At 49.4% G+C, this 14,422-nt stretch overlaps 4 protein-coding genes across 4 annotated transcripts; 2 read left to right on the top strand and 2 right to left on the bottom strand.

Moving 5' to 3' along the window:
• Positions 1 to 88: 88 nt before the first annotated feature.
• EJ05DRAFT_59676 (glycogen debranching enzyme) lies at positions 89 to 5,234 on the bottom strand. The gene is made up of 3 exons (XM_033749788.1): positions 4,794 to 5,234; positions 398 to 4,742; positions 89 to 332 (listed from the first exon to the last, which is right to left on the bottom strand). Exons 1-3 carry the CDS (start codon positions 5,096 to 5,098, stop codon positions 252 to 254), a joined length of 4,731 nt encoding a protein of 1,576 aa, XP_033599686.1. The 5' UTR covers positions 5,099 to 5,234; the 3' UTR covers positions 89 to 251.
• A 962-nt stretch (positions 5,235 to 6,196) lies between these two features.
• EJ05DRAFT_501764 (uncharacterized protein) lies at positions 6,197 to 8,388 on the bottom strand (the record flags this gene model as incomplete). The annotated part of the gene is made up of 3 exons (XM_033747154.1): positions 6,197 to 7,112; positions 7,167 to 7,905; positions 7,962 to 8,388. 3 exons carry the CDS (start codon positions 8,386 to 8,388, stop codon positions 6,197 to 6,199), a joined length of 2,082 nt encoding a protein of 693 aa, XP_033599685.1.
• A 1,104-nt stretch (positions 8,389 to 9,492) lies between these two features.
• On the top strand, positions 9,493 to 10,657 carry EJ05DRAFT_440810 (terpenoid cyclases/Protein prenyltransferase; the record flags this gene model as incomplete). The annotated part of the gene is made up of 4 exons (XM_033741951.1): positions 9,493 to 9,603; positions 9,660 to 9,921; positions 9,999 to 10,447; positions 10,493 to 10,657. The coding sequence occupies 4 exons, from the start codon at positions 9,493 to 9,495 to the stop codon at positions 10,655 to 10,657; spliced, it is 987 nt and encodes a 328-aa protein (XP_033599684.1).
• A 647-nt stretch (positions 10,658 to 11,304) lies between these two features.
• Positions 11,305 to 13,170, top strand: EJ05DRAFT_59524 (uncharacterized protein). The gene is made up of 2 exons (XM_033749787.1): positions 11,305 to 11,710; positions 11,793 to 13,170. The coding sequence occupies exons 1-2, from the start codon at positions 11,446 to 11,448 to the stop codon at positions 12,980 to 12,982; spliced, it is 1,455 nt and encodes a 484-aa protein (XP_033599683.1). The 5' UTR covers positions 11,305 to 11,445; the 3' UTR covers positions 12,983 to 13,170.
• Positions 13,171 to 14,422: the final 1,252 nt, after the last annotated feature.

Genomic DNA, 14,422 nt, shown 5'->3' with positions numbered 1-14,422 from the left:
TGTCTCTTCAATGCCGTATGTTCGTAACTCGCCATTCTTCGGCTTTGTTTGTCACCGCGTGAGAATCTACAGAGTCTAAGTACCTGAAGCCTCTTCTAGGCCGTTCTACCAATTACTCCATACATTGGACCTCCTGCCTACTCATCTGACACGTGTCGCTTCACAGCGCAACTCGTTGAGGCAGTTCGTTCTGTACGCAACATAAGCAAGAAGTGCTTGCATGTCTTGTGGATCACTTCTTTTCATGCTCTTCAGAGATAACCCTTCGATAGATCCTCCGCGTCTTTGAATAAATCCAGCATGAGAGATGCAGACCACGCTTGAGTTGGTGACTGTAGAGATTTGTCAGTACATTGGCCCAAAACAGGTTTGACCACCGTCGAGATAGATTACTAACCGAATCATGACATATCTCGCCATTTTTGTTCGTCAGTTCCGTCAGACCAGCCCATGGAGAATTCTCCAAGTGTTCCATGACACCCTTCAACCTCTTTGTAACCTGCTGGAACACTTCCAAACGTTGTTCATCGGTGGATGACTTCTTATACCAGAAAAACAGGTAGCTGCGCAGAAAATAGCCCAGAGGAAACACCCACTCAGGGCCTTGATGGTAGTTCCTGCCCTTGCTAGTGTGGAAGTCCGTGCTGTCCTCGGCATTATTGTAGTAGGGTCGATAGTTGAGGTCTGACGGGTCAAGCGTGGCCATACCAACTGGACCGCGAAGATATTTGTCACCAGCGTCAAGTGCTGCAAAGGCATGCGTGTGGTCGAAAAGTGATGGGGCGACGGTCATGGCGATGTATTGGTTGGGACGTAATTGGTAGTCCTCGTATTCTTTACCACTCTTGTATAAATCTTTGAAGATACCACGTCGGTTAATGACCTTTGGATTGACGTCGTGCTGTGAATCGTCGGAAGGCTCAGTTGGTACGTAAAAGCATCGGTCGAAGTTTGCTTTGATCTTGTCTGCCCATTCCTTGTAGGAAACTGTTGTACCGTCATCCGTCGTCACAGAGTCGTATTTGAATTTGCCTGAGGAGTGTAATTCGACAAGCCAGATGAGGGTGCTGTACAGTAGACCGTTGAGCTCGATGGCAGAACCGTCTCGCGGAGTACCAGGAACACCTTTACTTCCAGCCTTCTCGCTCTCACCCATCTTGTCCATCCAGGTACCGCAATTCCATTGGTTTCCACCATGAACAAAGCCAGTGGTCCAGTCGATATAAATGTTGTGATTGAATCCCTCATCGCGCATCTGACTGTCAAGATTGGGCCCAGCGTTGTACTCTCTAAACTTCATGCCAGCAGCATGTCGTTGCAGCACTTCTTGAATGATATCCTCAATAGTTGACTCCTTCGAGTAAGCGCGAGGATCATCGGCAGCAAACCAGGTGTCATCATACGGTAGAAATCGCCGTTTGACAGGTTCCTGCAGTAGACTGAGACCATCCTGGATTGTCTTGGTGTAGTCTTGCACTGCTTGGAGGTAGAACCATATAGAATCGCGAGAGTTATATCGAGGCAGGTTTCCGGATCCATGGAGATTTGGGATCATGCCATGCTTGATAACACTGCCAAATGCAAGAATGTGTTCGCGTGCATTTGCTGCTCTCCCAGTGCAAATGTAAAGACCTCGAAGAGCGATGAAAATGTCGCGACCCCAACATCTCGCCCAATCGGATGAGAAATGAGGTAGACCAGCAGAAAGACTCGGGACAAGCTTATCAGGCCACAGTGACGCATTCTTCATGTAACCGGTGAGCTGTGTGCTGACCAACGATAGACTTTTCAAAAAGTCTTGTCCATTCCGAATGTTGTCAGACATGAGCTCGATGTCACGTTCGGTAGCTGCCTTGTATGCCGTCTGGATGACGATAGCAAAGTATCGAGGATAGAGAAACTTCGGTATCGGCTTTATCGCGTCAAATCGTTCCTTGAGCCATTGGGCTGGAGCTTTCAGTCGTGCGTATCTGGGATCAGCCGCGGCACGCTCAAGGCGACCAACACAATAGTCCATTGCCCAAGCACCATCTCGCAGGTGGTTGCACAGAGGATGCCCGAGATTGTTGTCACGCACAATGTACTTCAAGACACTCCACCAGCCTTGTAGTCCGCTATAATTGAGTGCACCATGACCAGGAATATCGTATATCCCATCTTTACCGTCAGTCGAGACGCGCTCTTCGGGGTCACAACGATAGAGTACCATGTTCAGGTCGATGTGGTCTAATTCCTTGAAAGCTTCTCTCGCTCCACTGGTGACAAATTTGTCGAGGCCGTCAGCGTGCTCGGCACTTTCGACCCATGTCTCAAATAATGCGATGCTACCTGGTGGAAAGTCGTCACCAACTGTGAGGACGGTATCGCCGTCTTTTATTGTGGCATCGACACTCTTGAGATTTCTCACTCTACTCGGCAGGCCTCGCAGCTTCTCTTTGTCTGAGGTTATTTCAGAGACTGTTGAAGGATCGCTGTCCACCTCGAGCTTCCATGCACCTAGAAGCTTGGCTTTGGTGGCAGGAAGGGTTTGAGCAGGAAAGCCTCCGTTCCCGTTCCCATAACCCGGATAGGCAGTGTGAGCAATCAAGAAATACCCTTTTCGAGAATGTGGATGGGCTCGGTGAACCGTGATATACTCATTATCATGATGGATATATGTTTCGTCATACTCATCTTTACCCATTAGAACATGAATTTGGTTCAGAAGCTTCTTAATGGGACCAATCCCCCCCTCACCAGCTTGCACTTTGATAGGTGCTCCGTTGGAGTAAGGTGAGGAGTAGAGACGCGTCTCGTGTACAAGCTCGATGAGCCTTGGATACACTTCATCGTAGCCCATCACGCTGCCAGTTGAACAGGCGCACATCGCCACTAGTGCGGCATTGGGCAGAGTGTCTCGTGCATCGCGCTTTTGAGCAGGTACCTCGTTATCGTGGGAGCAGTCCATGAACATGGCGTGGATGGGGCTTGGGCGGATTCGTCTTATCAACTCTTTACTTATAGGGGCTGATGATCCATTGGTTTGGTCCGTAGAAACGTTGGTGGTGGAGATATCGTCCAGTTCGAAGCTACCGATTGGACGTCCTGCATGTCTGTGTACAAGGCGGCTCATCTCCTGGGTGCTCCAGGCCTGCATAGCTTCTCTTATCAGTGAACTGATACCGAGTCGCTTGCAGAAGACATAGTCCATCTCTTCGCTTCCAGTGAACAGCTCAGCAAAGACGGCCAGGTTTGGTTGCACTTGACGTGCTTGGTCCAAGATATATTCGGCAACATGAATTGGCGTGGAGTGGCAATTGTCAATTCTAAACGCGGTGAAATACTTGGCCAGGAGTCGCGCATATTTCGCCATGAAGTCCCATAGAAATGGATTATCTTTGGGTGATGCTCCGTATCTCAACTTGACACAGTCTCCCCACACGATGACCTCTCGGCGCAGGTACGCGCGAGAGGACGGTCCAGCATTGTCCTTCATTGCATCCGCAGCCCAGATCCAGCCATTATTGGCCAATGCCAACGCGGACTTGTTATGTTGCTTCGTTGTCTCATTAAGCGGTAGCCGGGTGAAATACGGCTCGATAAGAGGATTCTCCTTGGTGATCTGCCCAACTTTTGGGCCATGGTCATCCAAACGCATGTATTTTGTCCGATTAAAGAGCTGCTCCATCATTTCCGAGCAGTCGGCATCGCACTCTCGGTAGAAGTGGAGGTTGCATTCGTCGAGGCACCGAGTGATCTCTGATAATGCAGCTCCCTCATCGGTCCCATTGTGTAGATCATACCGCCCGAACATAGCACTCAGAAGAGCAGCTCCCGTGGTTGCTTCGACATAGCGACGGTATCTCTCACCAAGCCGATCACCCCCGACAAGGGCGTTATCGGTAAGCCAGTCAGCTTTTTTCTTCAACGACCACTCTCTGGCTTTGCCAATGCTTTGTACGCCGTCAGGGCCAAATGAAGTATCGGGGAAAACAGCCTGTCCTTCTTTCCAGGCAGCGACGATAGACTTTGCGTCTCTTTCAACGTTCATCGTATAATATTCCCAAAGACGGAGATCATTCAGTACGGTCTTCTTGAATGTTTCCATGATCTTGACCAGATCATCGACTGAATTCAAGGTCGTAGGAAGACCTAATGATGCGAGATCACTGCTGAATTCGAGCAGTTTTCTGTCAAGAAGTTCTGCTGATTCGAGCCAAGGAGCAGTCTCCACACTGTAGCCAGCTTCTGGGTGTGCTTCAAGCCACTTGCTATTGTTTGCTGTGTGGTTCAGGACAAGGTCACTCATGGCTAAGAGGCCATATTCACTCTCCATCTTCTTTACCATGGTTGCAACATCAGACTCTCCATTCGGGAAGTATTTCTTGTCAAACGTATGCTGATCAAAAATGCTGTATGGCGAATTCGACACACCGCGTTCCATCAGTGGGGTGAAATGGACCATATTGTATCCCCTCTCACTGAGACCTAGAAAGTGCTTATCCCAGTCGTCCGGGTACGCGCCCATGAACTTTGAGAGGATTGAGACGCAGGAAAGCGCGTCGAGTGGGACGGCACCACCTTGCAGTGTAAGTTTTGGACAAACATCGATATAGTATATAGGTGTTTTGGAGGGTTGACTCGCTTTCGATGACCCTAATATGGACTCTGAAGCTGGCGAGAATGTGGCGTAATAGCCGAAGGCCCCAGCCTGGGTGATTGGAATGTCGATCTGTGTGTTCCCGTTAAAGTCTGGAGAAAGCCTATTCATCGTTAGCTACCTGATTTCCAAATACTCATCAGGTTATACTGACTTGTATTCCTTGTAATTGTCCCGCTTGAATTCCTCTCCCTTTGCAGGCATGTTTGCCCATAGACTGCCATTTTGACATATTGACGACGTGCCCTGGACAACGAGACGAAGCTTATAGGGAGGGTTGGTGGGTGGAGGGAGGTAAATGTAAGAGCCCTGTACGTCCGGTGCTCCGCCGTCTGTCAACGGTAGCAGGTATACTGCCTGGGATTGCTGCGGTTTGGAAGCCATTGGAACTGCAGGCGATCTCGAACGCAAGATAGACCGTTGGCTCTGTGCAGCAGAGTGACGAACACTGGGACGCATTGAGTAAGTAGGAGCTATAGGACGATTGAATGCAGTGTATAGAGATATGCTAGGAGCTAGTTTGTAGGGGCAACCGAGTACAGGATATGCTGGGGTCAGAATGATGAGAGGAGGAGAAGACTCACAGCACCTGGCAGAGGACTATACTTGGACAGGCAAGCAAACTTGTTGAGGTTGAGGCTGAACAGTCTCTACTTCCTCATATATACACCTGCGAGCACCGGTAGATTGTTCCAAGTAGGCGGAGGTTGAGCTTAGGCGGAAGCAGCAGCCATGGTGAGAGAGAGGTACCTGAGCTATGGAGGAGGGGGAGAGAAGATCAGCAAGCGGGCGACGGCGAGGGAAAAGCAAGAGGCACGACTCTCTGGGGTATCCAACAAGTGTAATGCACCGAAGGTACCATTCATCCATCAGCATAGAAATGATTCAATTGGTGGCAGAGACAAAAGTGGGTGAATGCACTACGCCCAAAGCTTGGAAAGCTCGCGGGTAGAGCCGCTGCTGAGCATTCATTCATGCGAGATGGTGTACTGGCCGGGGCGCGTCTGCTCACCGCTCCAGCACTACTACGTCATCAGGAGCAGTCATCTCGCGAATTGCCATATGCACGAAATATGGCATTTTCTTTTCTTCATTCTTTAAATCACTCCAGACCTGCTTTCACACTCATCACGCCAGCCCTCCAGCCTCGGCACTAAATTCTGTAATTCGACAAAAAAACATACTCAAGACGCAACGTAAACACTACGACTAAGCAATCCAATGGAATAGTCATAATACTCGTACAATAAGGACAGTCATTCATGCAGTCGCTCTGATCAAAGATGCGAAATCCAGGCTCGCTTGCTTAAAAATACACCACACCCACCAAACTAAGAAAGCAGAGACGCGAACCAACATTTTTTCGTTGCAGGTAAACCTCCGAGCAAACAAAGGGTATCCGCTCCTCATGTAACTTTTGCTTTCTTTTGAAAATTAAACTCCACTTCTCGAGATGTCACCTAAATGAAGAACATCCTCCGACGCGAGCACAGTTTGCCTCTCACGCTTGCTAGCGTCTACGTCGAGAGTCTCGTGCGTTGTGGCATACCTTATGCCTCACTGTGGCGCGCGCCCGGAGTTTTGCCATGGTGGCGAGAGGGGTTTGACGGGCGAAAGGGCTGGTAGTGTAGAGTTGATGCGAAGGTGGTGCCCAGGTTGAGTCGGTGTAGCGTCTTCGCCTTCGTACGGATCAGGCTGAGATGTCTCGACTGTATAAGGGCGACGCCGTTCTGGAGTTGCACTTTCAGCCAACGAAGGCATGCTACTGTTGCCAGCCGATGAATTGGCACGCTCGCTATTCATGATGCTGGTCGCAGAGAGCTTACTGCTTCCAACATTCGAGTATGACGAATTAGCAGTTTGTCGACCATTATTAGATAGCGATGACAAGGATGCCGACTTGGGCATCTTCAAGTCTTCAAGTCTGCTCTGCTTGGCTGCCAACACCTTTTCTTCCCCTTGCTCGTCCATTTCCTTCTCTATCGTTTTGTGCTCGTCTTCTGTCCAACACCCTTGCCAGCAGTTTCTCCAGTCGAGAACGAGGAATTGAAAGCAAAAGGCTTCAATGTTCATGCATGGCTGAAAGCAGATGCAAAGATTCCTATAGTCCATCTTGTTCTTCTCTGCACACGAGTGAAGAAGGCTGATGTGGCATGTGATGGCAAACAGGAGATAGTAGTTATACGGCGGCAGCATCGAGAGCTCGTCCTTCAGCATCTGCGGTGTTGTCTTGGCCCCCACACACGCAGCGGCAATCTTGGCTTGAGTCGATTTTGGAAATATTTCATCCTTCAAATCTCGTAACCATGCCTTGAACATGGAGCTGATGATGTTGATGTCGTAAAGCTCGGTTTCGTTGAAGAGGTCAAGGTCACCTTCGGTGTCGAAGCGCCGCTGCCAGTATCGGATGTCCTTTTCGCTTCCGGGCACGCGATAAATACCTTCCACTTCACAGCCGTTGGCGTTCAAGTAGCTAAGGGAGTTGGTCAGCAACATGTAACTAGTAATAGACCAGCAAGCAGCTTACTCTATACATCGCCAAGGAAGAGCGGGCATCCAGAATTCAGTCTTGTCCCGGGAGTCCTCTAGTCGCTTCGATATTCGAGTTCTTCGGGTTTGCTGCACCAAGGGAAGTTTGAGAATTTTAGGTTCCCATTTGCCATTGATGGGAATGTCCTTCTCGGTACTACTGCCACTCCGGGTCAATTTGCCGAAGAACCCTTTTCTTGCTTTTCCCAAACCATCCGCTGCCTTCGTTCCCTGGTTTTTGATGTTATGCAACAATGACGCTCCCGCGCCACCATCCTTGAATGAAGTTGCGAGCGAGAAGGATTCTTTCTCTTTTCTCTCTTTTGATGGTACAAATGACTCATCCTCGGATTCAACTGCCACATGACGATCGGCAGAGCGATTGCGGATGGAAGAGTTCACCGAGCTCATCATTTCCCGAAATCCCCTGTCCTTTTCCAACGGCGCGCTTCGAGCACTGTGATCAGCGAGATGTCTCCCGAGGTGTTTAGACAGGTCAGTATCTGGCGGGAAACGATTGATGGGTGTGGGCGGTTTCGGCTTTTGTTTGATAGACTCTTCGAAACCCTTCGTGGATGTTGACCGTGTGCGGGACAATATGTTTGGGAATCGTCCTTTTGCGTTGCCTCGTTTACTGGAAGAAGGTAACTCAGTATCGATATGCGGTAGACTGTGGGATTTGACGGTTGTAGCCGGTGGCAGCCGAGAGAGAGTATTGTCTAGGACCGAAGAATTGACTAGAATTGCGACTTATGTTAGCTCACTGGTCCATTTAATGATACTGAAGTCCTACCACTAGCAATACTAGCACTTTCCATAGACTTCCCAAGTTCTGGGCTTGATCCTGGGCTATGCCTGTATGGATATACCTGGGACTTTGTTGACTCTGACCTTGAATCAGATACTTGACGGATGGAAGATTCGGAGGGGTTGATCCGGCTTGATGATTTAGACGCTTTGCTATTTGAAAATATTGATCGCGACGCCTCTTTTTTGTGGCGTGGACTTGCAGGAGAACTTGATGTCGAGAAGAACTCAGTAGCGGTCGGGGTAGGATCTACATAGAACGAGCGATGTTGCTCCTCGCTCTCACCTGATCCCCCGGAAGCCGGCGGAGACCGAGGAGAAGTTGATTGTGGACTGGTGGGCAGTCTACTGTCGCTCTCTTTTTGTTTGGACTGCTGCGACAGTTTGAGAGAGAGAGGGGAGGTTTTTGGCATCTTTTGTGATTTATGAGTTGTGTATCAAGTGTAATATGAAGATTCGTTCAGGGCGATCTGGGAGAGATTGTCTGCAAACAACATGCTCATTAGTCACGTTCAATATCATGACCCTGCGTGTGATCATCAATCATACCTTCATTAAGCTTGAGTCTAGATTCGCGCCTTGTCTATATTAGGAGCAGTGTGCATGAACGGCTCTCGTTGTGTGTTGTGGCTGTTGTCAGGAAGGTTGAAGGAGATGTACCTAGTGGGCACTGAAACATAGTCAGTACGATCGAGATCCACAGTAGGTGTATAGCAGGGCTGATCGTTCAGGGCATCTGAACTTACACACGCCAGTCCGTAAGGAGTGTGAATATTTGGGAGGGGATGTGACAGGCCAGCGTGCCACGGCGATATTACTGTATAGTTTTGGGATGACTTATTATCGAAAGGTACGTCGGACTGAGTAAATGAATGTGTGGCTCAAAGACTTGGACGCTGTAGAAAGACGGACGCTTGGAGTTTGTGGCAGGACGGACCACAAGGGGTTCAAGGTGCTGCGAAGGACTGATGCAGTTTAGAGGCGTATCTGGAGCAGAGCCATAGTCCCAATAGCCCAGACGAGTCCAAAGGAATGCCGTACAATGTCGATAACGCGAGACCTAGTCTGGTGTTGGTTGAGGGCTACGGACAAAGTGAAGTGAACGTAAGCGCGGGTTGAAGCCACGAGGGGCAGGACTAATTAGGAGTAAGCCGCGAGTCTTCTCGGTGATGCGCAGACACAACCAAGAGGAAGGTCGTGTCGGTCTGTCGACAGTGAAGTTCGGGATAGGTGTAGAGAGGTAACTGATCCACGACCTGTCTTTACCGGGTTCGCAAAGAAGTGAGATACGTTTGATGTTGGCGGTGAAAGAGGTGTGTCGTCCGAGCGGCTACGGTGCGGGTCACCTGGTCAGGCCTATTTTTGCCTGGTGCGCTGGGCGGCAATTTCTCAGACGACTCTTAAAGCTGAAACACGAGTCGCATGTTCCTGCGCGTCAACTTCCGACATCGTCAAAAGGTGTGTTGCCAGCCTCCTTATGCCTGCATTTGCAACGCCCTCGATCACCTTACAGACTCATGTCTCTAGCGTCTGGTCCTGGACGTGGCGGGAGCTTTATTGAGCACTTACCACCGGAATTGCGATTGGTCATCGACAAACATGTTACATATGTTCAAAGCCTAGATACCGTCCGTTCCAGCGGCTCTTATACCTGGTCTGCCCTATAAACTAACCTGATGTTCAGCGCAAAGACGAACTCGAATACTGGTTAACGGAACACCTACGCCTTAGTGGACTTTACTGGGGCTTGACCGCTCTGCATCTCCTGAGACGCCCGGACGCCCTCCCAAGAGATGGCATCCTGGAATACGTCATCTCATGCCTGAGCGATAGTGGAGGATTTGGTGCTGCTCCGAACCATGATCCCCATATTCTTTATACTGTTAGTGGTGTGCAAATTCTAGCCATGATCGATGGCTTTGAAGAGCTGGACCGCCGCGTCCAAGGTGGACGAGAGAAGGTTGCAAGATGTGAGCAGCGACAGGCATATCTTAGCATCGGCGACGTACTCACGTCGTAGTAGACATTGCAAATCTCCAAACGGACTCTGGCACCTTCACAGGCGATGAATGGGGTGAGACAGACACTAGGTTCCTGTATGGAGCGCTCAATGCCCTTTCTCTCCTTGGTCGCATGGACCTCGTGGACGTAGACAAAGCTGTGAAACACATCCAGCTCTGTGCTAACTTCGATGGTGGCTATGGTACTAGTCCTGGGGCCGAGTCTCATGCTGGTCAGATCTTCACCTGCGTATCTGCACTGGCTATCGCCGGTCGATTGGACTTGGTAGACCGTGACAAGCTTGGAGAGTGGTTATCAGAGCGTCAGCTCCCGAACGGTGGGCTCAATGGGAGACCTGAAAAACAAGAAGACGTATGCTATAGCTGGTGGGTCCTGAGTAGTCTTGCTACCATAGGCAGATTACACTGGATAGACCGCGACAAGCTTCGTGACTTCATCTTGCAATGTCAAGTGAGTTGGAAAAATGAGCCCATAAATGCAGGCTAATGTGATCAGGACTTTGAACTAGGCGGTATAGCTGATAGGCCTGGAGATATGGTAGACGTCTTTCACACCGTGTTCGGTATCGCTGGACTAAGCTTGCTCGCCTACTCGAGAAGCCATGAGTCCAATGCACTGACACATGATATGCCGACTTTGGCAGAGGTAGACCCTCAATAGTGAGTCTGAACATCTGTCCATATACTCTCTGTGAGTATTACTAATCAATGTTACAAGTTGTATGCCTAAACAAGTGACTGATAGATTTCTCAATCGAGGACGATCATAGTAGACACAGGACTTGAAGGGCAACAGGTTGCTTGAAGCGTCGAGCACGTTTCTGCACTCCGAGCGTTCTTCTGCACCTTGTTCTGTGCTATTGGCATGCTCGTACCTGCATTGCAAGTACTATTGTAATCTAATAATCTATGGCACTAGCAATGTGGACTATGGGCTACAAGTCAAGAGGAGAGTGAACAATGAATGATAAACGTAAGGTGAAGTGCGTAGACACATTTGCTCTATCTTTGCGGGGTCGTTCACCTTTCCACGTCCGAGCTGCTCGCGGTCTTCATCCACACAAAGTTGTCCCTTGCGCGTTCTGTTCACTGACTACACCTCGTAAGACGGAACACTTCTTCGCATGTCCTCATCTTAATTTCCTACCTCCATTCAAAGTCATTTAGCTCTTGCTCTTTCTGGAGGTCATTCTTGCCCATCCACACCTATCAGCTCGCCGAACTACAGTTCACCGATCCGCGGTGGAAGTTACTTAGACCTCCCTCTGCAAGGCAGTAGCTTCACTCAACGATTCTGCAGTCATCAACACCACTGCGAGCTCTCTTCTTCCTTCTTCACGCTCCTCACCCTCCCTTTCTCAATCTTGGAAGACTGTTCTCTCCTTTCGTATATCGAACGCCCGTTCATTGCATTGCAGCACGCAGTTACTTCACCACTCGCTGATCACGATGGCCTCGTCGGCCAGCATTCCTTTGCATTGCAACATCTGTCCTAAAAAGCCCAACTTCAGCGATGTTTCGCATCTTCTCACCCATATAGCTAGCAAAGGACATCTTTCTCACTATTACAAAGTCAAAGTCCGGTCCACTCATGAAGAGCCATCACGACGCCTTATCGAGTCCTACGATAGATGGTACATTGACTGGCGAGTGGAGGATCTCATGTCTGAGCGCATGAACATGAAGGATAAGAAGAAGTCTCGCCCTCGATCAGGTCAGTCTCCGCCCATGCTGTGAATCCCCAGAGAACAGACCTTCGCTACCAACATATCCACAGGGTTCTAACGCGCATCTAGGAGCGAGAAATTCTCACATACAGAACTCAAACTCGGCACCAGATCCCCGCGGCAGACGTACCGGTATCACGGCCTTGGATCCTCGCCTCATCAACCAACGGGTGAAAGAGGAGCCCCGACCTACCCCTCCTCCCTTCTTCGACGGGTTGTCATATGCTAGGCAGTATGACCCAAGAATGGCAAGGTTCTGGGCTGGAATGCCTGACAATCTCTCGACTTCATCCTACGGAACTACAAGCACGGAGTTCGATTATCCAGTACAAGGGCAGGACACCCATAGACGTGTATATCATGCTCCAGATTCGTCAGCCATCCTTGAAGACAATGATAACGATATCGAAGAGCCCGTATCTACAGTGGGTGGTAGCGAGTGTACCAAATTGAAGGGTGTGTACTGGCCTGGTATGAACATTTTTGACTCCGCCACGCCTGAGATGCGGCGAAAGCGGAATCAAAAGAAAGACATATCCGTTTTGGAACAACTAGAATTGAACTCTCACGAAGTCGAACCAACAGAGCTGATCTTCACACCAAACGGTTCTTTCAAGAGGCAGAGGCGCATATCTGGTTCCAGCGAGGAAAGTAGCCCCCTGAAATCGGAGCTATCTCCACGCGAATCTCGATCCAAGCGTCCTGCCCTCACAGAGGTCGACTCGAACATTCCTCGCCGTGCACGACAGGCACCACGAAATGCTCGTCCGAATACAGCTATTGCCAAGCATGACGTCTTTGCAGATGATAGGCTCGACTTTGGCTTAAACTACAATTCTGCGCAGCCTAGAAGGCGAGGTTTCCAAGTTTTCAACGACCAGAATATACATACGGCACAGCCAGCAGATCTCCATTACCTTACCTCCGAGTTTCACTATGGTGGACCGAATGGTACGATCGATGGCAGAAGTCGTGGAAAGGCACACTCCAGGGCGACGTCTTTGTATCATCAGCAAGAAGAAAAAGAGAATTACGATCACCAGCCGTACCATTATACGGCGTTCTACGCACCCCTTCCTGCAGCTACCACTCATCAGTATAACCAATACCCAAGCGCAGGAGCTCATGATCTACCACCAACCAGCTTCTACAGCAACTCAGTCTTTTATCAGGCATATCAAACGACGACTGAAACGCAGGGAGAGCCCCAACAGGATGACCAGCGGACCATCACAGCTCCACCATCACCAGAAATGTAGCCGATTAGTTCTACTCGCTTTGATACGAACACCGCTTTTCACTCAACATCAGTCCCTTTTACAGCACTATATTTTCTTTCTGTATCTCCTTGTTACTACATTTTACAGGCGCAACTGCGAGGCATACTGTTACGACGATTCAAGATAACTCGGTATAATTTCATGGACCCAAGACGAGGTGGCATACTTCTCGTAGCATGTTATGGGGATTATTATAATAGGGTCTAGACTTGAGATTGGCGCATGAAGGGGAGGAGGACCTGGCGAGATACCCGAAAAGGAATGACAATTTTCAGAAAAAGAAAGGGGAAAACCATCACTTGGACGTTTCTTTTGTAAAATTCGCGAGTGTGGACGCATCTCCCATACGGAGACCTCAAGGGTGTCCAGAGATGGAAGGTTGGAAGGCGGCACGGCGTGGTGTATAGCACGTGCTGTAATTAATGTGTGCGAATAGACATGTGTGTGTGTGTGTGTGTCTGCGGGAAGCGTCTCTGAACGTCTCCCATGTCAGATTAGTCCGATGGCTCATCATTTCCAGTGTCATGGCCTATGTATTGCCCGTCACCACGTACGTGTGAAGTAGAATTCATATGGCAAACCGTTGCATTATTAAATGCTTAATGAGGATATAATAGAGGGGAGTGATCGTCCCGCGCGCACATGGGCAACAGAATGGATTCAGGGTGGTGATACATAAGATTGACTACAAGACCTTGTCTGCGTGTCTGCACTTTCGAGCCGCGAAAACAAACAACAAAATACTGCTTCGGGACCATGATGCTGGTTGATTGGAGAGAGTAGTGTAGTGTAGTGTAGTTTAGTGTGTAGAGAGTAGAGTGTAGTAAGTCCGATGCACTCCTTTCGTACGGATGAGCAGAGAGGTATTTGGAAACAGAGATAGAAGAGAGAGAGAGAGAGAGAGAGAGAGAGAGAGAGAGAGAGAGAGAGAGAGAGAGAGAGAGGGAGGGAGAACCATTGTGCGCGTGTGCGGACCTTGTATATACAGAGAAAACGTGACCATCAGAAGAAAAACACACACATGAGTACACTTTGCGCGTTTCCCCCGTTTTGCTTGTCCTCTCCTTCCTCCTTCGTTCTACCGAGACACCGAGACTCGTTATGACTACTCTGCCCCTGTGACCCCCTCCTCTCTCGCGTCGGTTCCGCCATGATGGTTCCAGGTCGTGTTTGTTTTTGATTACTGCTCGTATCCTGCTGCTGCTGCCTTCTGTTGTCGTTTATTGTGGTCCTGTACATTATGACAACGTTCACGGTGAAAACCCTTGTTCTTTTCCACTCACTGTTTCTTTTTTTCTTCTTTTCATATTCTGCTTATGCTGGACTTGACTACCTCCTTCTTCTGACCATCTTGAATCGAATCCCATCCTGAACAGGTTCGTAGCGGAGTCCTGAGTGGAGGTGGTGGGATATGGAGAG

Source organism: Pseudovirgaria hyperparasitica (genome assembly GCF_010093815.1).
Source record: "Pseudovirgaria hyperparasitica strain CBS 121739 unplaced genomic scaffold EJ05scaffold_10, whole genome shotgun sequence".
NCBI lineage: Eukaryota > Fungi > Ascomycota > Dothideomycetes > Acrospermales > Acrospermaceae > Pseudovirgaria > Pseudovirgaria hyperparasitica.
Note: the sequence above shows the minus strand (reverse complement) of the source record. Positions and strands in the feature narration are given on the sequence as shown.